Consider the following 22,401-nt stretch of genomic DNA (forward strand, 5'->3'; position numbering starts at 1 on the left):
CTGGTCCCCCAAACCCATCCCCGTGGTCCCAGGCGCCCAAGGGAGCATCGCCACCCCACTGAGCACCCCCATCAGCTGGGACCCAGGGATGGGACACTGAGGTACCTGGGCTGCCCTGGCTCGTTGGTCTAGGGGTATGATTCTTGCTTTGGGTGTGAGAGGTCCCGGGTTCAACTCCCGGACGAGCCCCTCTTTTGGACACCAGCACAGTCCCTACACAGAAACCAGGGCACAGCTTTGCTCAGTACCCTGAACATCTGGGATCTGAGGACCGGGTGTCCAGAGGCTGCAGCATCCTGGCTTGTTGGTCTAGGGGTATGATTCTTGCTTTGGGTGCAAGAGGTCCTAGGTTCAGCTCCCAGATGAGCCCCTCTTTTGGGCATCCTGGCTGCTGATTTTGCCCAGCTGGTGCAGAGCTCATCTGGGGCCCAGCCATCAGCTTTTGCACCCACCCTGTGTTTCCCCCCAGTGGTGCCCCACGGTCATCAGGGCTTTGGTCTCGGTGGGGCAAGCAGGGCTGTTGCCCACCCCCAGGGGTCCCGGCCCCACCGTGCCCCCAGGCTGACCAGTGGATGAGTGGCTGCCAGGCCCCGGCTGTGGGCAACCCTGCCATAACTGAGGGCACGGGGTGCCCTTTCCTGGGGCAAAGGCTTGGTGCTACTGGGCCACCCCAGGGTGCCGTGAGCAGGGGGACAAGGGGTGCAGGGCGCCATGGCTTAGCTGGTTAAAGCGCCTGTCTAGTAAACAGGAGATCCTGGGTTCAACTCCCAGTGGTGCCTGGGTTGGGGGGACTGTTTTTCTCTCTGCCCCACACCCGCTCTCACCTCCAAGCCCCCCACCCTGGGCTGAGGGCACCACTGGAGGTCTCTGCCGCAACCCTTGTCTAAGCAGGGGCATCTCAATGCCAGGAACAGGGGCAGTGCAGGACACCCCCACCTCTCTGCACCCTGTCCCAGGAGCGGCCCCACTTGGGGCAGGGAAAGGAAAGTTTCCGGGTCTGGCTGCACCTTCTCTGCTACCCCTTCTCAGTGGGGGAAGATGCAATCGGTATCTCGCGGTCCTGGGTCCTGTGTCCCCAGGAGCAACATGCTCCTGGCCGGGGTCAGCCGCAGCTCGCAGCCTCTAAGCCCCACCACCCATGTTTGCCCCTCTCCCAGTGACTGGACACATCCCAGCATAGTCTCAGTGCATTTTTTTACTGCAAGCTCATTTCAGCAGGAAGGAGGGCAGTCCCAGAGACACTGGGGACTCTGTGAGCCTGGGTGGGCTGAAGGAGCCCATGGGGATAAGGGGGAGGTACTCTGTGAGGACACCAGGTCTCCCAAGAGATTGCAGGGTCCTGGAGGGAGAGGGTCCTGGGTGAAGGCTCTGCTGTGGAGCTGGGTCTCCCGTGGGACCAAACGCCCCGCAGCGGGTTCCTGGTGGTCACCCATCGCAGCAGAAGAGACGCAGGTCATTCAGGGCTGTGTCATCCCTCTTCAGCCCCCGCGGAGGTTCCTGCCGTGTCTGGACGCCACACACGGCACCGGGGCACGGGGGGCTCCAGCCTCCCCACTCGCCCCAGTCGGGCCCTGGCCCCTCCAGGACCTGCCCGTCGGAGCAGGCAAAACGGGCATTGGTGGCAGCCACTTCGTCGCTCAGGAACCTGTGCCGGGGCGCCTGGACCCGCAGTGCAAACCCCACCACGTGCCCTTGGTGGGGGCACCAGCGGGGCTCAGACCAGCGGCCCCATCTAGATGGGGGCGGGGAGGGGGAAAAAGGGGACGGGTCAGCGCCGAGGCCAGGAGCCAAGGGGGCACGGGGAGGCGGAAGGGGCGCCAGGCCCGCCGTGCCCCCAGCGGAGCCCCAGAGGAGGCTTTCCGGGCACGGGGACACTGCAGCGGGCGCTGGGGGCTCACCTGCCACTCTGTGACTCCACCACGGAGTCGCTGCCGTCACGAGCCCCCCACGGGAAGCAGTGCAGCCTGACGCCGTTCAGCGCCGTGTCGTCCTCCACGACCCCCTGAGGCAGCTCCACCTGCACGGGCACGGAGGGAGGCAGGGCTGAGCCCCTGCGAGGCCGTGCTTGGGGGCCTCGTTCTCTGCTGCGGAGGCTTTACCTTGAAGCTGACGCCGCCAGCATAGGACCCTTCAGGGCACATCTCCGGCCAGGCCCATTCGCCCCAGGGTCCGCCGTTGGCCACCTCGATGACGGAGGCGGTGTGCGGGCCCCAGCCCGGGTCATGCCCACCCCCCGCAGTGCCAGCGAGCCCCGCGAGCAGCAGCAGGACCTGTCCCCCCAGCATTGCTGCTCGCCCAGGGCCAGCCTGCGGGGCTCTTATACCTCCTGCCGCAGCACCGCAGGAGGCGTCAGCTCCCCGGGGGCGGTGGAGCTGGCGGGGGGGGGGACATGGCAGGAGCTCTGTTTCCTTCCCAGGGTGGCCAGGCCTGTTGGACAGCTGGGATTAGCTGTAAACGAGGGCTAATCCCCTCATCAGGGGGTTGGGGGGGGCAGGAGCTGAACCATGAGCTCTTTGTTCAGGTCCTCCTTCAGGACAGCCCAACGACCCAGGACGTCCCTGGTGCCAGCAAAGGACCAGCTCAGGGTGGTGGCGGGCTCCCACAATGCGCAACGCAGGCTTCGTGCCCTGCCTTTGCGCCTCTTCCTGCACCTCCCCGAGAGCCTGCACCACTTCCAGGAGAGGGCTGGGGGCTGCTGATGCTGTGACGAGAAAGCCACGCATTCGGGATCCAGCGCGCACCACTGATGGAAATCGCTTCCTACTTCTTCCGCACACGTTCCCCAAGAGCACCTACTGCGTCACCATCCCACACTTCGTTCAGCTGAGCTTGCTTTTTGGCCACACCACCTTCCTCTTCCAGAGGGCTATCGTCTTACTCCTTAATAGCCAATTTCTGCAGTAATAGCTTTTTTAAATATTTCTGAGGGGGGGAAGGGGGTCCTTTACCATGTGTCCTGAACAAGAGACTTTAAGCCATCTCAATGCCAGCACCTGGCTGCCCTTTTAGATTCTTCCTTAATCCCTTCGACCCGGCCTCCCTGGTTTCCATGTGCAAACCTATGTGGGGGGGAGGAATAATGACATCTTCCTGACGTGGTCTTCCTGGTGGTGCCCCCAGCTTGGGGTGGGGGGGTTGGAGGTGTGAGTGGGTGTGGGGCAGGGAGAAAAACAGTCCCCCCGGCCCAGGCACCACTGGGAGTTGAACCCAGAATCTCCTGTTTACTAGACAGGCGCTTTAACCAGCTAAGCCATGGCGCCTTGCTGCCCTCCACCCCCCGCCCCCCACACTCATGGCACCCTGAGGAAGCCCAGCAGCACCGGACCTTTGCCCAACCCTTGCACCGAGGTCCCCCCAGCTGCAGGGGATTGCAGGTAAGTGACAGAGAGCTGCAGGGCAACAGCGGCCATGAGGGGTCCCAGGCCAGGGGTGGTGAGGGGTACAGCTGAGGGAGGCAGGCGCCCAGCTCCAGCGTGGCTGAGGCAAAAAGCTGCGACGAAGGTGGGATTCGAACCCACGCGTGCAGAGCACAATGGATTAGCAGTCCATCGCCTTAACCACTCGGCCACCTCGTCCTGCCCCGCACCTCCTGCCCAGCCCGACCCACTCCGCACACGCATCCCCTTCCCGCACACACACGCCACCCCCGGCCCCCCACGACCGCCCCACGCGCCCTCCCCATGCAGCCGCCCCACACGCGGCACCGCCGCCCTCCACGGACCCCCCGCCGCGGGCCGCCCGCGGCGCCTCGCCCGCCAACCCCACCCCGCCCAGCCCCGCCGCGGGCCGGTTAGCTCAGCTGAGCAGAGCGCGGTGCTGATAACGCCGAGGTCGCGGGTTCGAGCCCCGCACGGGCCACAAGACCCCTCTTTTCCGCCCCCCGCTGTGGCGCCCTCGCCCCGCTCCCCGCCGCACACGCCCCGGCCCGCCGCAGCCCTTTTCCTTCCTCTCACGCGGCCGCGGCGGCGCCCGAGCGGCGGGGACCAGCCGCGCCCGGCAGCGGCGCCGCTCCCCGGGCCCTCCTCCCGGCCCGCTGCCCGGGGCCGCCGCGGCGCGACACGCCGCCCCGTCCCGCCCCGCACGGCACAGCACGCCGCCGACGGCACGCGCGCTCTGCGCCGGCCCCAAGCGCCTTGCATGGCTGCCCTCTTAGCGCAGCCGGCAGCGCGTCAGTCTCATAATCTGAAGGTCCTGAGTTCGAGCCTCAGAGAGGGCATAGATTTTGCTGCCGCGCCTCTTCCTGCCGCCCTCCCGGGAAGCCCTGCCCTATCCTTCGCCTGCTGCACCTCGGGCGCCGCGGCGGGATACCGGGCGGGCCCGGCCCCTCGGGGAAGGGAAACCCGCGGGTTTCCCCATGGATCCCTCTAAGCCGCGGTTCCCGCCGTCATGCGCACGGCGCCGGGGCGCTTGTGGGGTGCCGCCGCGGAAGTGCGGGCTGGGCCGGGAGGCGGGGGCGCCCCGCGCCAGCAGTGAGTAGGGGAGGGCTCTCGCCGAGGCCCTCTTAGCGCAGCCGGCAGCGCGTCAGTCTCATAATCTGAAGGTCCTGAGTTCGAGCCTCAGAGAGGGCACGCCTTTTTACACCCCCACTCCCTGTCCCACCTCTGCTCAGGGAAGCCCTCCCCTCCCCTCGTCACGCCGCTGAGCGACACCGGGCTTGCGGTCTCTCACGGGGCTGGGACACAACCCCCGCATCGCCCCCGAGCTCCGGGCTTGCATGCCCGGCAGCCCCGTAGGGCGCCGGTGCGCGGCGAAGGGCCCGGGTGGAGACCCGCGGAGCCTCCCCGCGTCCGGCGCTGGGGCCCGGCGGGCAGCGTGCCCGGGGCACGGGGGACGACAGCAAAAAGCCATGCCCTCTCTGAGGCTCGAACACGCCGCGGCCGCGTGAGAGGAAGGAAAAGGGCTGCGGCGGGCCGGGGCGTGTGCGGCGGGGAGCGGGGCGAGGGCGCCACAGCGGGGGGCGGAAAAGAGGGGTCTTGTGGCCCGTGCGGGGCTCGAACCCGCGACCTCGGCGTTATCAGCACCGCGCTCTGCCCAGCTGAGCTAACCGGCCCGCGGCGGGGCTGGGCGGGGTGGGGTTGGCGGGCGGGCGAGGCGCCGCGGGCGGGCGGGGGTCCGTGGAGGGCGGCGGTGCCGCGTGTGGGGAGGGCGCGTGGGGCGGTCGTGGGGGGCCGGGGGTGGCGTGTGTGTGCGGGAAGGGGATGCGTGTGCGGAGTGGGTCGGGCTGGGCGGGAGGCGCGGGGCAGGACGAGGTGGCCGAGTGGTTAAGGCGATGGACTGCTAATCCATTGTGCTCTGCACGCGTGGGTTCGAATCCCACCTTCGTCGCAGCCTTTTGCCGCAGGCGCACGCCGACTTCCCTGCCCGCTCCGCAGCGCAGCGAGGTGCAGCGCCCCCCTGTGCTGCATATTGGGCTCTCCCCTTGCACGGAGGAGCAGGGAGTGTCTTTGCTGGTGCCAAGTTGGAGCTTGTGGCAGTGTGAACATCAGTCTGAGTTGGACATCTCCTGCAGGATAGCGTAGCCCAGAGTAAGGGGCTTCCCTTCTTTCACCCCTTCCCCCAGCCGCTAGGCTGAATGTGCCAGTAGAGCTTCCTCACAGCAGGACCTCTCACCAGGGGTGATGGTGCAGAGCTCCTAGGAACACCTGAGGCTTGTGGCGGGGCCCCAGATTGCCTAAAGCCTTATTTTATTATAACATAATCTCCAAAATCCCTGCAGGCCCTCCTCAGCACCTGCCTTAGCAGAGGTATGGAGCTCAGAGGAGAGCAGAAGCCATCTTCTATGTAACAGCACCAGGACAACACTTGCCCACAGCAGCACCCCCAGGTATGAATGCCTTAGCAGACCCAGGAGCTGGGATCAAACAGCGTGTCCCTGAACATCCTTGCAGGAAGCGGGAGTAGCAAAGCCACCATCCAGTGCATGGCCCTGCTGCACCACAACATCAGTTAAGAAATGGGCAGTAAACACACGAGCCTGTTCCTCTGCCCAATTTTTGTTGCGAGGAGCATCTGGGGTGAAAGCCTGGGACATATTGAGTCACACAAGAGCATGCAGTGGCCCTAGGAGGAACCCATCTGACTCCCCTACCCTACTGACTCCAAAATATAGTGTATATTTCCCGCTGGGAAAAAAAGGCAGGGACCAGCTGCTGCTTAGCTGCTTAAGGAAGAGAGAGTTACGTTAAACCCGAAAGACCTATCTTTGGCCAAAAGATCCACTGTTTCCAAAAGGTGCACTGCTGACGTAAATGGACCTCCTAAGACCGTGCCCCAATGCAACAGGCTGTGGGCATTCTCACAGACAGCAGACTTATTTTATGCTAGACAACTGACAGATTAAAAAAAGCATTTTAAGCTCCCAAAAGGTTTGCTGAGAGCTTGCCCATACATGGAGCTGTTATATAGCAACAAGCTGACAGCTCAGTTCAAGCCACTATAAATTTATTAGATACAGAAAAGATGTTTACAGCAGACAATGCAGGTGGTGTGAAACGTCCCAAAACATTTTTCGGACTTATTTATGGTTGAATTTGGGGTAAACAGAGAAGGTCAACAGCAGCACTGGGGTAAAGCACAGCAGTTTCACTTGTTACTGAAACATACAGAATTTAACACTACTCAACCCAACATCTCAAAACTTTGCTAGGATGAATAGCCTCAAAGCACAATTTCTTCAGTTCAAGCTTCTTATTTCAACTTAAATAGAATAGCCATAGTAGATTAGTATTAAGAGAATTAATACAAATACTATTAAAAAACATAAAACCACTTTTTTGGAAGGGGACTGACATGAAATTTTTGACTACTGAGAATTATAATAAAATGTTACAAGGTCAGACAACTGATCTGACTGGCAGGCAAGAACAGTGTTTACTGTCAAAGCTGCAATAATTTTTATTGGGCAGAATTTTCTTCTGGAGAAAGATCTGATGATCTTGTAGAAAGAAAAAAAACCAACAAAAGAACAACAAACAACCCCCCCCCCACTTCTTCTCCAGTACTGCAGACATGAAATACATGTGCACACTATTGACTGGGAATCAATATTAAAGGTCTTCAATTTTCAAAGCTGCAGCTCCTTAAAAGCTGAAGAATGCAGATAGTCTGTTCTTAAAAAAAAAAAAGTCAGTCCTCCATCATTCCTCCATATGTGTTTTATTGAAGACTGAAGAAAACATCCTGCTTTTCAGCACGAGAATCTTTGTAGAATAAGTAACTGATTTGTTTTTAATGCCATAAGCATTCAACATAATAAAAGGGGCCAAGCAGAACAAAAATCCTTTCAGTTTTGCATGGACCATTATTAATTATAAAATACAGCAAAGTATTATAATTACTTGAGAATGACAGAATCAAATATTCCTGAGCAGCAAAAGAGCAACTGAAAACCAAGGTGCTGCAGCAAGGTAACTTCTGCATCAAGCAGGCACGGAGTTGGGACATCCCTGGGACTGTGACCATGGAGACAGACTACTATATTCCCAGGGGCACTCACTACCTTATTATTTTCTTCTGGTGAAGTTATGTTTAGCCACATACTTCCCATAGAATGATTCTCCATTTGCTCCTCCTAGTAGTATTTTCCTATTTGTATTTCAACAGAAATTCAAGTCTGGTCCCAATGCTGGCTCTGTGCATGCATGCCTCGGGGTTTAACAGTGTTGCAGGGGGAGAGAACACACAAAAACAAGATGCAAGGAGTATATTGGAGGCCTTGACTCTGCAAATACTCTGCTCAGAGTTGTGAGCTAGAACAAAAGGTAGACATTTGATCAGGCAACCAGTTCATTGCCTCTCTCACAGCTGGTCATCAGCTGATGAGAGTTGGTAAAAAAAAAAAAAAATCACCACAAAGGGTCAATTACAGGCTTTCCAAAACCAGGATACGAATCATCTCCATACCTGTAAAATAGGACAGCTTAAAAGGAAGAAATCCTAGACCAGCCAAACTCTAGTTTTGAGCTGAAGGGACACACTAAGCCAAGGCACACCCTCTCTGTGCAAGGCAACCACACAAGAACAGCCCGGAACCCATGTTTGCTCTGTGTTCTTCTGCGAGGACAGCTGCTTTTATTTATTTTTTGAACAAGCCCCAGTGCTTTGGCAGTTGAATCACCTGGCCCCAAATTTCTTTATGAAGTCTCTTGGTCTGCACACATATCTCAGCCCTGCTCAAATATCCACCATGTCCAGCAGAGCAGAGAGGTGGAGCTCAGAGGCAACTTCACCCTCCTTGTTAGCTCTGAGAAGCCTTTGCAAGTGTTTCAGTCTGTCCGACAGCGCTGGGTTTAGCTCCTCCACCGAAAGCTCGCATCCTACTTGACTCCCAGCCTGGCCAGAAAGAAAAGAGATGAGACCGACAAAGAAGCATTATCCAATACCAACAAGAGATGGCTCAGCTCAATGACTACTCTCTCACTTTTGAGAATAACCACAGGGGTCACTCCTGCCCTCCCACAAAGGAGGTATGGCAAGAATAGCATAGTCTGCCCTGGTCCCAGCCTTCCTTTAACTGAGGGAAGCTGACCCACAAAGGTGATTCTTTAAGTTAGAGTGCAACACCACAATCGATGCTATTAGAACTTTCCTCAGCAGAAAGCACCAACACCTGTGAGGAAGCTGTATTTCAGGTCTGCAGGAAACACTCCCCTCCCTGAAAGGAAGTTATTATCAAAGCATAACTTTTCGATTCTGAATTTCCAAAGGCTATCTGACACTGCCTACCCATGTTCATTTCCACTAAGAGTTCTGCAAGTGCAGCAGGTTTAATACCTGTAGCTCTGAAGAGTGTTCTCAGTACCACCCCCTTCTTACCTCTTGAGCAGATGACATGGGACTCTTCATCAATGGATACGTGACAGGTGGGGTGGAGACCAAAGACTGGGGGAGGTAAAGAGGGGGACCCATGAAGTCACCAAGGGGCTCAATGTCCTCAGCTAGACATTGATGCAGCTGTTCTTCAAACCTGGAGGAAAGAGACCCAAACTGCCAGTTAAATTGCGACCCAGCTTTGTTCTTGTTACCAGTGGGTTAAGTGGGAGTTGGGGCCTCGGAGATGTCTGCAAGAAGGATACGATGCTCACAGTGATTTCCAACACTGACATCCCCCACTGCTCTTGGCAAAATTCATTATAGAAGGCTGTGATACAGAAAGGAGCCATGCAAATTCAAGACACTCGACTGATGAAGGGAGTAAAGACAAAGCTCTTTAGCCAACCTCAAAAATAATTCTTTGCCTTCATCACCTGCTTTGCTACAGATGTAAAAGTTGCTCGATATAGAGACTGCCATCCCAAAGTGAACTTTAAACACTTGTGACATTTCAAGACACAGCGTATGAACATCTGCATGCTTCCATGTCATCTTTAAAGACCACTGAACACCACACATCACTGTACTGCTTTTTATTGGTGGCTTGGTTGCCCACAGACAGTTTTCAACCATTCCTCAAAGCTCCCAGTATTTTTGCCATCCTGGACAGTTCCCACAATGCAAGTAGGAGCTACCAGGGAACAGCCCTGAACTTCTGCACTTGATGAAGGAAGAAGTAGTCAGAGACAGGCTGTTTTCCGAAAACACTGTTGGACTTCAGTGCATACAAATTAAAATATTTACAACCCTCTACCAAGGGCTGCAAGGAAATGGTCTTAGATGCTGCTCTGGTAACTTACCTCCTGCTCTCTCTTTTTTCCAGTTGCAACTGGGTCAACAGACGCTCTGGGAGAAGCTCTAGGGCTGAGGCAGTGTCTGTGAGTTCAGCTGCACTGGGAATACTCCTTTCCTGACCTGACAGCATGCTCATACCAGTGCTATATTGAGCTGGCGTGATGGAGGCACTATAGGGTTTCTTAAAAGAGATGGGAGACTTCACCCTTGACCTGAGAGGGGAAAAAAGCAGGAACTGCTATGAGTGTGTGTCAATTTTTCCTTACTGGCTAGAAGTTTAGAAAAAGCAGAGAGTAAAAAGTGCCTAAGGCACCATGCAACACTAGCCAATTTTTCCATTAAGACCATTTACAGTTTTCCCAAGAGACCAAAAGACCTAAGGTACTGAAAGACAAAACTTGCCGATAGCTTTGATCATTCACCTAACAGGTCCAGGTGAAAGTGAATGTAAGGAAGGGTGCACTGCTAAATAAAGGACATGCTATGATTTATACCTACATGCTTCCCCCACCCCACACTGTTTTCCCTCCATTTTTTGTGTACCCACAGCACAAGTCTAATTTCAAACCTATTCAAGCCACAACTGTGTTCTCTTTCTCTGGCAGTAGAATTTCACAATTTATAAGACTGAAGTGCATGCCAGGTAAGTCCATTTGAGAGCTGAGTAACCCTGCAGAAGTCAAATTATTTACCATCTAGTTTCTGCACAGATATCCTTGGATCTCATTTCAAGAAGACTGACACAAGCACCTTCTGAGAAAATGCCTCATGCTGGTTTTGAACATTGTGAAGGCACTATGCACTTGTCACAGAGGTCCTGAGCAACCTCCTCAGACTTCACCAAGTGGCTCTGGTGGAGTAACTGATGGCTGAACATTATTCACACAGGAAATGCCAGCAGTCACCTCACCTCCCATGGCCCTGCTGGATCTCCTTCTGGGTGCGCAGTCTGGCTTGCTCCCAAGAAAAAGGGAGAGTGAAGTTTTTTAAATGCTCCTTGAAGAAGTATACACGAATCTGGCCATCTTCACTTACTGCTTCTGTGAACAAACCAACCCCAACATTTAATATCAGTACAGATCTTCCCCTTCAGAAGAAAAACTCAGCATTAAAAAGCCACTGAAAATTGTGCGTTCACTTTCAAGTAGCTTTCAATTGTACTGTACATGTAAAAATGGGCCTCTTAGAGTTGATTTACTCTTCAACAAATACCAGATCACTCCAAAGACCATAAAATGTTGCTTTATCTTCATTTTAGAGTTCTAGTGAATCTAAATTCAGTGTTCAGCCAATCAGGTAGTCATTTTGTTAAATGAGTCTCCCTATAATTAAGCTAAACAGGGCACAAAGAAAAGCACACTTGAAACTGAAAGCAAGCAGAACTTCAGACACAAACTCATTAACACCCAGAAGTACTTATTAACAATAAACTCCTCCCAGTTTATTGAATTATCACTGAGGTAACTATTTTAAGTCCTGGAACAAGTAGTGTCAGTTGCTGCAGTGGATCAGATACACAAACTTCAATCAGCAATCCTTTTGAGCTTGCTCTGTCTGCTAAAGTCTGTGTGCCTTGCCACATGAAAGCAATGGGAATATGTTGGTTCCTTCCAACTCTGTTTTACTGACATCCTTAGCCTTCTTTTATCTTGTATCCTTTTTTGTGGAAAGAAAGATTTGAATTCTAGCTCTGAAGATGTGCTGTTTAAATATATACAATTAATTTTCTGAACATATTCCCAGCATACTATTTCAGGCACCTATTACAAGTGAATGATTAAAAGTCTAAGGAAGTGGTTCTGGTTTTGCTTGTTTAATTACTTGCCCATTAAGTCAAATCTCCTCCTCCAGCATGTCTACCATCTCAGCTGACCTGAGTACACGTGGCTTCTGGGGGACCAATTCTTGGCCTTTGGCTAAATCTAAATGCCCTCTCCACTGGGATACAAGGGCTGAAAGATTCTGACTGTATTTCTCCACATAAAGACATAAAAATTTTAATCATAGTGCTTTGATGCATAGCAAGCTCAAGTAAAGTCATAACCAGCAAGAAACATACGTTCTAAGTGGCAGAAAAATGTGCAATAAGTGCAGTGCCATTCTACAATGTGAAAGAGGAGATCAAGATCAGAGCTCTCAATCTGCTACACTAATGCTACGTATCACTCACTACCATATGTAAAGGCACCTATGCCAAGTTATTAAGTGTAGTTATGCATGAGATCATCTGTGCTGCAGAAGTTCATGCGATACCTGGTGTAACAGGCAGTTTGGGTGGTTTCCAGTCTCTCAGTTTATGATCAATGCAGAGTGCCAAGATATCATCCCAAGGGATCCAATCAACAGAAGGTCCATCGTCAGAGCTCCCGGAGGTCCTGCTTTTCCACTTTTGGAATGTTCTGCTCAGCACATTCTCCACTTGAGACTGGATTAGTGGTTGAGTATGAGAAGAACTAGCAATCTGAGACACATACTGAAAAACCATGTGGCAAACAGGACGCCAAGGAGCTATGGAAAAAACACAAAAAAGTATTTTGTAAGAATGCATGACAGAGCCAGACTACCAGCTTTACATGCAGACAGTTCAAGGCAGCGCAGCCATATTTGAGAGAATGACGGGCTGCCAAGGGGATATTGAAATGTAAAGTACATACCACCCGATGGAGGTATATCTAGGTATGGGATCTGGAAGGAAAGCACAGCTTTCTTCAGCCAGGCCAGGTGATCAGGCACGTTCCACTGCAGGTGGGGTAACAGTTTGTTACCCCCAGGCTCTGAAAACTCAGTAACAGGCCAAGACAAGTCACATAGATGCTCTGAGGATGCCACATCTGAAAGGAACTGCAGCACACTGTTGTACAGCTCTATAATGACCCCTGGCTCCTGAGATGGCAGACCAGCTGAATGCCTCTCCTTCCGGTCATGATAGAAGCGCTTGCCAAATTCACCATCAATCCCATCCTCAACATACTCCCGAAGGGTCTGACTGCAGAGCTCAAGGGAGTCTGGACACTGGGAAACCAGCCACCCCACAGCCGCAGAGAGCTACAACACAAAAAACAACATGGCTAGTTGAAGACTTTGCTCCAGGTGATGAGGCTTCTAAGGATCCAATCCTTTAGCCCTCCAAGTTTGACAGAACAGGGCCTTGAATACTACACAGCAAAATACAAAACAAGTCACCTAGCACCATCCTGATATTTGCAACAGTAATTGTCAGACCGGATGGTCTCAATCTAAACTCACATGCAGCACATTCAAAAAACAAAAGGAAGAAGAGGTCATTCACATAACAAGCAGTTGTGCTGCGGAACTCCCTGCTGCAGGATGTTGGGGATGCCAAAAGTTTGTCTGAGGTCAAGGAGAAATTGGGCAGATTTACAGAACAGAAATAAGTTCAGGATGACTAAATGCAGAGGAGCCATGTCTGATGCTGGCCATCACTGAACTGCAAATGGATGCAAGCTGCGAGGGAGTATCACTCTGTGCTTGCCCTTACTCTTTCCTAGGCACCTTCCCTGGCCACTGTGATAAGGGAATACTGGGCCACAGCTGCCTTTGGTCTGACCCAGCTTGGCCATTAACCTCCCCCACCTCTCCAACCCACCTGGCTATGGCTCAAAACCATTCATCTAGTTTATGCAAATAACTATAAAGTCCCATCATGGTTTTTTTTTGTTTTAATTACAGTCTCTAGGCCACCATTCTAAAGTACACAGCAAACAGAATGACAAAAAGGAAAGAGGCTTGCATTTGGGAGCTGTCAGGGAGAGATCTGTACCTTATATAAAAGGATTGAGGCATCCCTCATTCCCATCTACCAAGAACAGGATAATACTGGGCGATCCCATAGCAATCAAACAGCTACAAAGGGTCCTTTGCTTTTTAGGACTGGGAGCTTAAGGATACAAAGGCTTACACAACACTCTCACACTCTTCTCTTACGCAGCAATTGTACCCCTACTAGTCAACACAGGCAGGACAGACAAGAACAGATTTATGCAACCCAAGTATTTGAGTGTCAGTGCAGTTTTCAGTATTAAGAAACCAGCTTTTATGAAGCAAATGCTGTTGCTCTCTAGACAGTTAAAAGAACAGTCACAAATAATGGAAAACTAGCAGCAATAAGTCAGAACTGTTCCGCTTGATGTTGGAATCACTACTAAAAAAGCAAGTATCTGACTCCAACAAATTCAGGTATACGGTAAAAAAGCTTTCTGAGCAAAAACTATGGCAAAGGCCAACTTTAACAGAAAAAAAATAATTTAAAAGTTATAAGGAATGACTGCTACATTCTCAATAAGATGTTAGCAATTCAGAGAGATTAACGATAAACCAGTTGAGTATCTCTTCACTTTTCTTACCCTTTTGGTGCCTTGTAAGTCATTGATAGAACCTGGAAGCTCAACAATAGTGTAGTCTGAAATAAGCTGAGCTGAAATTAAGTCCTGCAGCATCAAACCTTCAAAAAAAAAAGCCAATAACTGAAAGGGCTTTATCTCTCCTCAGCCACATACATAGACAAAGAAAGAACAAATGGACACCTCCTACTTAGACCTAATCTCACTCTCAGCATACATTCACAGCATCGAAGCCCCCTCCATTCTTCCCTCCAGACTCTTGGGATGAAATACGGTGTGCAAAGGAATCTTGGAAGCCTAGGAAAAGTTCATCTCTTTCCATATTAACCAATCCTTAAGGCCTCCGGATTTCTATCAGAGCTTTGAAGACTCTTACCCTTCTCTTAACTAGATGTTCTCTATATTTGAGAGACTGCGTTAGTTCCAATAGTTCTTTGTGCTGTCCTAAACATTCATGTTATTTCAAGGCACAGAAATAGTTACATACCTTCTTCTACTTCTTTCTCTGTGGTATCCTCTTCCTGACTAGGGACTAGAACCACCAGAGGAACTATTGGATGGAAGGGTTTGGCTTGAAGCAACTGTTTCAACTGAAGCAAAGCTGAGAGCCAATAAACATCATCTTCTGCAACATCTTCACTCCTAACTCGAGGGGGTAGAAGAAGAATAAGACCACTGGTTCCCAGTAAGTCTTTTTGCCTCTCGGCTTTATCAAGCTCAGAGTCGGAGAGCGTGCCATGTGCCACCTATACAAGCAAGAAGCATGACAACAGTAATGCAGCTAAAGTAAAACAAAGCAATCTTCATAGTAAAAACTGCAGTTCACTCTACAAACCTTGAGTAGTTAAAAAAAAAAAAACCAAAAAACCCATACACCATAAATGTGCCCAATAGATACACAAAACTACAATTCAACTCCTGATTCAGAACTAGAAATTGAAAGGATTAAGATTCTACCGTTATACTGTATTCAAGCAGATATTTATTCAGTTGACTGGAAATCAGGGGAAGAAAAAAAGAGAAAAAAAATTTTAAGTGACCTTTTCAACCACCTCATCCCTCCCAGCATCATCTCCTCCATCTGACAGGACACAGTGTGAAAAACCTCCAGACAACATCCACTAGCAGAGAGAGAACACCTTTTTACTGCCTGTCAGATATAAGAAGATTGCTCTCACCTACCTTTATACACACACTAACATTAATGGTTCTGCTCCCTTGTACACCAGGAGAACTAAATATTGTCAATGTTTGAATTCTGCCTTCTGCATGTGAAGTGTTTTTCTTCCAGCTTTTGTCTCCCATAAATTTAGCTTTCAACCAATCCACCAGTACCCTAGCAAAAGAAAACAAAAAAGATTTTTTTTAATATAGTATTTTAGGATTTTGGCACCAACACCTGTAAGATACCATAATCTATTATATTCCCAACCTTCAAATTGCTTAGATTTTGCTAAATATTTATCAAATGGCCTGAAATTCTCCTGAAATTCTCATTATCTATTTCAATGCTTTGTTTTTGATATGAGCAAAAGCAGTTCAAAGAACAATGATAGGGAAAGATAGGGGCCTTCACAACAAATTCCAGCCACATCCTTAGAGTATTTTGGAGAAAAAAAAACAGGGGGAGGCAATTTGACATGGCAGGTGAAAACAACATATGTCAAGGACACTACTAGTCGTCTTCCATTCCACTGTCGTGCTTGAGAAAGGAACACACTAATCAACTCTTCTGCTTACCTGTTGGGATCATCCTCTGCATATTCATCATCATTTGGCAAAACCAACAGCACCTTCCAAAAAAATTGTTCTTGTTGAACTGGAATATGTTCAGTGATTAATGAGACAAGATCCAGGGGAGTCCAAGCTAAATCACTTCAAGAGACAGAAATGGGTAAGAGAAAGACTGCAGTAGCATCTTATATTTTTCAGTGATAACACCATTTTGCCATTACCTAAGCTCCAAAACCAGTTACTGATCACTCAACTTCAGGAAGTTTCCATGTGTTTTTTCTGAAGCAATGTGCCAATTAACAGATAACGTTGCAGCTTTACCCATTAACGTCTGCCAGCCCCATTTACTGACTGCACACACGCTTTTGAGCTACTCCAGTGAATAAAACATATCAGCTTACATCACTTTCCACAACCGCAGAGCACACCTATGACCAGTTACTGGCAGAACACGGCTGCTTTTGATTATGGGAAGGTCTGCTAGGGGATAGTCATAGAAAACAAGTTACCAACCATTACTGAAAACACTCTTGAAGAATCACAGAAGCACTGGTGGGATGGGGCCTCTCCCGTTCAGCCTCCTCCTCAGGGCAAGAATGTCCCCAACACCAGATCAAGACTGCCCGGCTAACAGCCAAGGCTTGGAAACACCCAAAGATGGAGATCCCCCCACTGGGGACCTGTCTCAGGGTTGCATCCCTTCAAGGGGAATGTTTTTCTTGCCTTGAACAAACTGGAATACTATAAATGGTCCAAGAGATCCAAAACTAGAGCTAAAGAATGAGCTCTGTCACCTACCTATTTCACCATGGACCAGAGGCTTTCAAGAATTACAGTTGCCAAATCTGTAACATGAGCTTTGTTTTGGGGATTGTGGGAACACACACATATCACTTCGTTTCCACACTGCTCAACTACCCTGCTCCAATAAACACAAAAGGAGTCAGTGTGACAAGCCATGAGAAGGAAGACCTCCTGCTGGACGTCAAAATCCTCAATCAAACCCTTCGTGCCACAAGCCAGGCTGGTAACAGCTCATTCATTGTTCTGCCCATACACCCCAACCTAGGCCTCATACCACGCAAGAAGAAAACACATAAAACCCATCACACCTTTAAGGTTATACCTACAGCAACAGGATTGTATGTCCTAACATTTTCTAGGATTTACCTTACAGTTTCCCTTAACTGTCGAGTACTTCCAGAAGCAAAACAGCAAATGGACACTTCATTTGCCACTCTACACTGACATTTTCAAGGCCTTTAGCATTTTTGTTACAATCTGCTTTAAAAAATAAAAATAAATAAATAAGGATCAACAAACTCCAACATACCTTAACAACTGCTGGTAGAAGTGCTGAACTTTCATCTCATGCACTGTCTTGTTTCTCAGCCAATTTAATCTAGAAACAGAAGTTGCTTGTGACAGGCAAATGTATCTGTTATTTTATACAAAGTTGCTGAGCCCTTAGAAGTCACTGCAAGAACTTTGGAAAGTTGCTATTAATAGGAGAAAAAAAATTTTTTCTTTGGGTTTTCTGATTTTTTAATGGCATTGTGTACAGAAAGTGTCCTTTTGGGGGTATTTAAGAAAACTGTTTTGCAAAAACCATTAACTTTAATGACAATTCTGGCAGAAGAGGACTACTTTATAACTCCCCTTCCAAAAAATCGTACAGATTGTCAGCTGCTGTCACTGTAAGCATCCTTACCTTGTGCAAGAGATTCCCAGCTTTCCTGCGTGTCCCAGGTTTACAATTCTCTTGGCCAAGTTGTCCATGGCTATAGGCCACTCAGCACTAGGGGACAGTGCTTTCAGTTTATTTCTTGGATCCGTGCAAAAGGGAGCAGCTGGGAACGCCCTCATTTGACGTTTCAATTTTGTTCGAGCTGCCACTGCCTCCCTCCACCTTCAGGAGAGGATAGACAAACAGGCTCTGTTAATAACTTCCTCAATCCAAACCAGTTTTCTCATTTTTTGCTCTTCAGACTGGGTCAGGCTCTCAGAAACATCCCACAAGCAGAGACAGCCAAAGGGAACAGGTGGGGCGGTGCATGTGAGAGATGATGTGGGCTCAGGCTACAGTCACGCACACAACTGCAAATTCATTTCTCAGAGCACGCGCTGGATGCGACCTGCCAGCCATACGTGTTGAGTGCCCAAAAGAGGCAGCACTGCACCCCATTCAAAAAAAAAAAATAATAATAATAAAAATGCAGGCAAAAAGGGAGTAGCCTTCTGCTTAGCAAGTTGAACTCACTCTCTGAGGTCAGATGGGGACCACAGGAGGGAAGCAGGGCTGTCCTACCTGCACCCTAACAGCTTCCCAGACAAAAGTTTAAGCATAATTTTCCCTCCCAGGTTTCAGCATGCTTATTTCTAACATGAGCATTCTCTAATACTCTCAAGTACTACCGAAAATGCCCTTGCAACATCTCTTGCAGGAAGAAAGGTATGCCTTTTTCTGTTGTTGTGCTGTTTTTAAAGAATTTTTGTGAGGAAAATCAATCAAGCAGGAGGGAACATTGAATACAGGCTTCATCATCAGAACCTAGCCTATCTTTCAGTGACCAAGTGATTCAGAACATGTGACAAGAATTAAGAGATTTTAATTCGCGGATTCATATTTTTGCATCTTGTTCCCTCAGATATTTTCAGAGCATAAAAAAAATTCCTGAATCATTCAATTTCGAATGTATGTCTATTTTGTATCTTTAGGATCCTGCTTAACCTTCCCTATCCTGCAGAAGGCAGACATGAACACAGTCTTAGGACAGAAGGAGAACTCTGCGAGGGAAGGTGTTTCACAGAGAGGATAGAGGAGAGGGAAAAAAAGCAGCCTGCTGCTTCCTCTTCTAATGGTGTGAAATGTCACCTGAAGCATCTCTGCCTGGCTGCACTGGGGCAGCATAGCAGAGGGAGAAATGTATCTCTGCTTTGGACCACCACAACAACCACTAAACACTTAACACATAGAAAAATCAAACTCTCAGTAGAAAACATCCAAGGAGAAGTTAATACAAGTTTCTAGATAGAATTAAGCTGAAGTCCCTTACCAAGCTCATTAAATGGCTCTAATGAGGTATGCCCCCTCCCCCATATATTAACAGTGTAAGACTAAGTCTATCCTTATGGTGGAGCCAACTAGTCAGCAACAGCTGCCTCAAAAAACACAAGCAGTTTTAATTAAAACTATTAACACCACCTTGTCAATACTCCCAAGAAAAGTTACTGTATCACAGGATGGCAACTCACCTTTGCAGATATTTGCAGAAACACTGGAGCTCCTGAAGAGTTTCCTTAGCAATCTGGAAAATCTCATCTTCCAGAAAGACATCCATGACATGAGCACAGACTTCTTCTGAGCACCGGGCAATACGCGCTTTCCGGTCTCTTTCTAAGGCACACCTAATTCAAAACAAAACAAGCCAAGACCTCCAGTGAGGTGAAGGCAAGTGCCAAAACAACTGACTGTGGTGCAAACAAGAGAATCTACCAGCACAGCTAGCAAAGAGGAAGAATTTTCTCTGCTTCTCCTTTTTAATCTATGAACCTTCTAAATGAGGTCTGTAATCAGAAAAGTCATTCGAGTTTTATACTGATCACAGGCTTCCAAAGAAATATGTACAAGAAGAGGAAAGTCCACAGCTAGGGCATAAGGGAGTCAGAGGAAAAAGCACACAGGGCAGCCTTGTTCCAAATAAAGTGTCTATTACTTTCACCCCGGAGGACCACTTCTGCCCAATGACAGTGCAACTGCAAGCTGACAACATGCTGTACAACTTTCCCTCTCTTTAAAAGTACTTTATTGTTGAAGATGACCTCAAAGAAAGTGAAATGAGGCCCACCACTTCCTGACAAATTTTTACGCTCAGGAAAGCATCCTAAACAGCAAAGTATGGTGCACAGTATGCAGCACTCACTTTAACTCGTTGTCTGACGTGTCTCGAACACTCTCCTTTATTACTTCTTCCATCAACTCCATACCCACCAACTGACTCAACTGTTTTATTAACTGCTCTCTTTCCTTCTTTTGCCTAGAAGGAGAGAGAACAAGTTTACGCAAGTAGCAATTGCCAAACCTTCCACTTAATAACACAAGTGTTACATGCAGCGTCAGACTCGCAGTTAATTCACCTAAAATTAAGTTCCCACTGGCCGTTTTCCCCCCCTAAAAATAAACAGATTCAGCTTTGAATGGTGCCAGGTCTCTTTCAACCATAGAGCTAACCTTGGGGTTATTTCTTGCTTACCCCAATAAACTACAGACAAGTAGCTCACTCCTTGGAAAGAAAAGCTCCTGCACATGTCAAGGCCAGGACACCTGCCTCCCTGGAAGCTCTGGGTGAATTAAAGTTCCCCAAATATTCCCACTCACCATTTTTGTAGTGGCTCTGTGAGGTTACCCCAAAATTAACTAGCAGATCATCTGAGAACGCAAAAGGGACAGTGTGATCCCAGGGCAGGTCAAGATGAGAGAAATCGAGAGATTTCAACACGTGAGAAAGGCACAGAGTCTGAGCACACATCTAATGACTCAGGTTTGTGCCTGCTGCTTTTATATTGCCCAGGAGGTATATACAGTCCACCCTGCAAGACCAGCAACTCACCTCTCTTCCTCCACTCTGCGCCTTTCCTCTTTAACGCGCTCCCTTTCTGCGCTGAGCATGCTTCCTGCCACTTGTCTGAGAATCTCCCCCATCACTTCAGCCAGAAGTTCCTCCACAGTGGTCTCTGACATGCTGTGCAAAAACAGCAATTTTCTTTTCAAAGCCTGAAAGTTTTCATTTGGAGCCTTAAAGATTAAGCAACATACATCTGTGGTTTTCCTTAAGCTTGGGTCAGAATGACAGCATGATTTTGGTCCCCTAAATCTGTTTTTAATTACACGAATACGTCAGTTTGTTATAGGATGGACTAGTGAATCAACAGGTTGAGCCATCCTACTGATTGAAAATGTTAGTGCTTGACAGGACACAAAGAACATGAAGGGAATTAATGCTTAGAAGACCACTTAAAGCATCCAAAACCTACAGGCCAATTGTTTTAAGTTTAATACAGCTCAGAAGAGTTCAAATTTGTGTGGGAAGAGAAGTCTCACGATGCAGCTTAAAAACACCCAAACCCATATTCATACAAAAAGAACTCACTTCTCTCTTCCAAGTGTTTTGCCCCATTGCCCCTCTGGATCCTCACAAATTTTCTTTCAGTTAATGCGTGACATTCTCTGACCCTTTAAGGGAGCTCTGTTTAAGGTGTTATTGAAAACAAACTACTCATTTCTTTGCTCAATCCAAAGAAGGAAATGCCTATGTGAAACTCCTGCAAGACAGAAGATCTACAGGCAATCCAGTGCCATTAAGGAGGCAGATCGAAGTGACAGACCACAACAGAGAACCTGTGTTACACCCTTGCTCTGCAAATCCAGCATTTGCCCTTGGTTAACCAAAGTACTTGCCACATGCAGTCCTCATGCTCCTTTGAGACCAAGATTTCTCATTTCAGGACAAGATTTAAAAGCCACACGTGGACTCTGATTTTAATTTAACATTACCAGGTGGGAGCAAGAATAAACAATTAGAATAACATAACTCCCTATCGTGTTCCCTTTTCCTGAATAAAGAAGCCAAAACCAAATAAAATAAGCTAGATCACCATAGCGTAGCAAGCAATTTATTCCTCATTCACAGCCTCTGCCATGCTTAGCTCATACCATTTCAGATTTCTGCAATTTTTCTAGCCCAGAACAAGAATTTACCTGGACAGGTAAAGGCAGTGAATAGGAATGCATGTGAAATGAGGTAGTTCATCAGCATGGGAGCGTAAGGACCCTTGTGCTATGCCCTTGTGCTACTCTTTGACAACACCAAGCAAATTAATCCAGAACTGAGCTGCTGAAAATGGAATCTGACTAACAAAAATTAACAAAGCTAATTCTTATATCAGCCTGCTGGATCAGGGGTCAAAGGGATCTAACTGTGCCTGCTGGGACTGAGCAGCATAGATGGAATAAAGCATACGTGTGCATATAAGTAACCAGCAGCCTTCCCTTCCTATGCTATTATTTAGAGGGAGATAGACACCCAAAATGTTTTTACAGCCACACTGCAGCTACACATCCCACTCTGGGAAAGGGCGGACAAATGGGTGTAAGGTCCAGCACCACAAAATTATTTACTGAGCATGAGTTTCCCCCAGTGATGCAACTTGTCTACAGCGTAACAGACCCCTCTGGGGCTTCCTTTGCTTAGGATAGTATAATTGACTGGAGTCAGTCCTCTTTAAGATTAGTTAATATAAGTCAGTTTGCTATGCTTTTTTTTTTTTTTTCCTCCCCCCTCCCCTGAGTAGATGACCACATAGGAAACTCCAGTTCCAACTCTTGGATTTAGAGTCACAGTCTCCACAAGGCCTGAAAAGGTATTTCCATTTATTATCAGGAAATGGCATCTGCAAGTCATTATCAAAATGTTGGTACTTAATGCCAAGGTTGCGAGTGATTTGGCTAGACAATGCCAGGGCTGATGTGATCTAGTGCTGGCAACAGACCTGCTGAGAGTGGGACGCTGGACCAGAAACATCCAGATGCCCCTTTCCCAATGCCCTGTGTGTGAGTCTGAATCCCCTTGTAGAAGTGTTA

General features: G+C 48.9%; 2 protein-coding genes and 9 non-coding genes across 11 annotated transcripts in view; 6 read left to right on the plus strand and 5 right to left on the minus strand.

Annotated features, from left to right (window-relative positions):
* The first annotated feature begins 117 nt into the window (after positions 1-117).
* TRNAP-UGG (transfer RNA proline (anticodon UGG)) lies at positions 118-189 on the plus strand. The gene has a single exon. It is a non-coding gene; the product is annotated as a tRNA-Pro (tRNA).
* A 516-nt stretch (positions 190-705) lies between these two features.
* TRNAT-AGU (transfer RNA threonine (anticodon AGU)) lies at positions 706-779 on the plus strand. Its single transcript has one exon. It is a non-coding gene; the product is annotated as a tRNA-Thr (tRNA).
* Positions 780-1,180: 401 nt separating this feature from the next.
* VMO1 (vitelline membrane outer layer 1 homolog) lies at positions 1,181-3,569 on the minus strand. Its single transcript, XM_013955672.2, has 3 exons — positions 2,100-3,569; positions 1,899-2,017; positions 1,181-1,732 (listed from the first exon to the last, which is right to left on the minus strand). The coding sequence occupies exons 1-3, from the start codon at positions 2,283-2,285 to the stop codon at positions 1,426-1,428; spliced, it is 612 nt and encodes a 203-aa protein (XP_013811126.2). The 5' UTR covers positions 2,286-3,569; the 3' UTR covers positions 1,181-1,425.
* TRNAT-AGU (transfer RNA threonine (anticodon AGU)) lies at positions 3,187-3,260 on the minus strand. Its single transcript has one exon. It is a non-coding gene; the product is annotated as a tRNA-Thr (tRNA).
* On the minus strand, positions 3,494-3,575 carry TRNAS-GCU (transfer RNA serine (anticodon GCU)). The gene has a single exon. It is a non-coding gene; the product is annotated as a tRNA-Ser (tRNA).
* A 209-nt stretch (positions 3,576-3,784) lies between these two features.
* TRNAI-GAU (transfer RNA isoleucine (anticodon GAU)) lies at positions 3,785-3,858 on the plus strand. The gene has a single exon. It is a non-coding gene; the product is annotated as a tRNA-Ile (tRNA).
* Positions 3,859-4,143: 285 nt separating this feature from the next.
* TRNAM-CAU (transfer RNA methionine (anticodon CAU)) lies at positions 4,144-4,216 on the plus strand. Its single transcript has one exon. It is a non-coding gene; the product is annotated as a tRNA-Met (tRNA).
* A 279-nt stretch (positions 4,217-4,495) lies between these two features.
* TRNAM-CAU (transfer RNA methionine (anticodon CAU)) lies at positions 4,496-4,568 on the plus strand. The gene has a single exon. It is a non-coding gene; the product is annotated as a tRNA-Met (tRNA).
* Positions 4,569-4,976: 408 nt separating this feature from the next.
* Positions 4,977-5,050, minus strand: TRNAI-GAU (transfer RNA isoleucine (anticodon GAU)). The gene has a single exon. It is a non-coding gene; the product is annotated as a tRNA-Ile (tRNA).
* A 193-nt stretch (positions 5,051-5,243) lies between these two features.
* Positions 5,244-5,325, plus strand: TRNAS-GCU (transfer RNA serine (anticodon GCU)). The gene has a single exon. It is a non-coding gene; the product is annotated as a tRNA-Ser (tRNA).
* A 1,099-nt stretch (positions 5,326-6,424) lies between these two features.
* Positions 6,425-22,401, minus strand: part of MCM3AP (minichromosome maintenance complex component 3 associated protein) — a 32,622-nt gene continuing 16,645 nt past the window's right edge. Inside the window, exons 14-28 of the mRNA XM_067298675.1 lie at positions 20,372-20,503; positions 19,685-19,798; positions 19,017-19,169; positions 17,473-17,670; positions 17,095-17,163; positions 15,768-15,902; positions 15,210-15,363; positions 14,515-14,773; positions 14,031-14,128; positions 12,321-12,711; positions 11,920-12,174; positions 10,577-10,706; positions 9,672-9,878; positions 8,815-8,965; positions 6,425-8,331 (exon numbers count right to left, since the gene is read on the minus strand). Coding sequence (XP_067154776.1) covers positions 8,173-8,331; positions 8,815-8,965; positions 9,672-9,878; positions 10,577-10,706; positions 11,920-12,174; positions 12,321-12,711; positions 14,031-14,128; positions 14,515-14,773; positions 15,210-15,363; positions 15,768-15,902; positions 17,095-17,163; positions 17,473-17,670; positions 19,017-19,169; positions 19,685-19,798; positions 20,372-20,503 — 2,605 coding nt within the window. The 3' untranslated portion in view covers positions 6,425-8,172. The remainder of the gene's footprint in view (positions 8,332-8,814; positions 8,966-9,671; positions 9,879-10,576; positions 10,707-11,919; positions 12,175-12,320; positions 12,712-14,030; positions 14,129-14,514; positions 14,774-15,209; positions 15,364-15,767; positions 15,903-17,094; positions 17,164-17,472; positions 17,671-19,016; positions 19,170-19,684; positions 19,799-20,371; positions 20,504-22,401) is intronic.

This window comes from Apteryx mantelli, chromosome 6, assembly GCF_036417845.1.
Source record: "Apteryx mantelli isolate bAptMan1 chromosome 6, bAptMan1.hap1, whole genome shotgun sequence".
In the NCBI taxonomy this organism is placed as follows: Eukaryota; Metazoa; Chordata; class Aves; order Apterygiformes; family Apterygidae; genus Apteryx; species Apteryx mantelli.

Bases quoted from the DNA above. Each gene is read 5' to 3' on its own strand.
- VMO1 (XM_013955672.2), bottom strand. From the start codon at position 2,285: ATGCTGGGGGGACAGGTCCTGCTGCTGCTCGCGGGGCTCGCTGGCACT. The intron at 2,018-2,099 runs GTAAAGCCTCCG...GTGCCCGTGCAG, and splicing joins CTGGCGGCGTCAGCTTCAAG to GTGGAGCTGCCTCAGGGGGT. The intron at 1,733-1,898 runs GTGAGCCCCCAG...GCCCCCATCTAG, and splicing joins GTGGAGTCACAGAGTGGCAG to ATGGGGCCGCTGGTCTGAGC.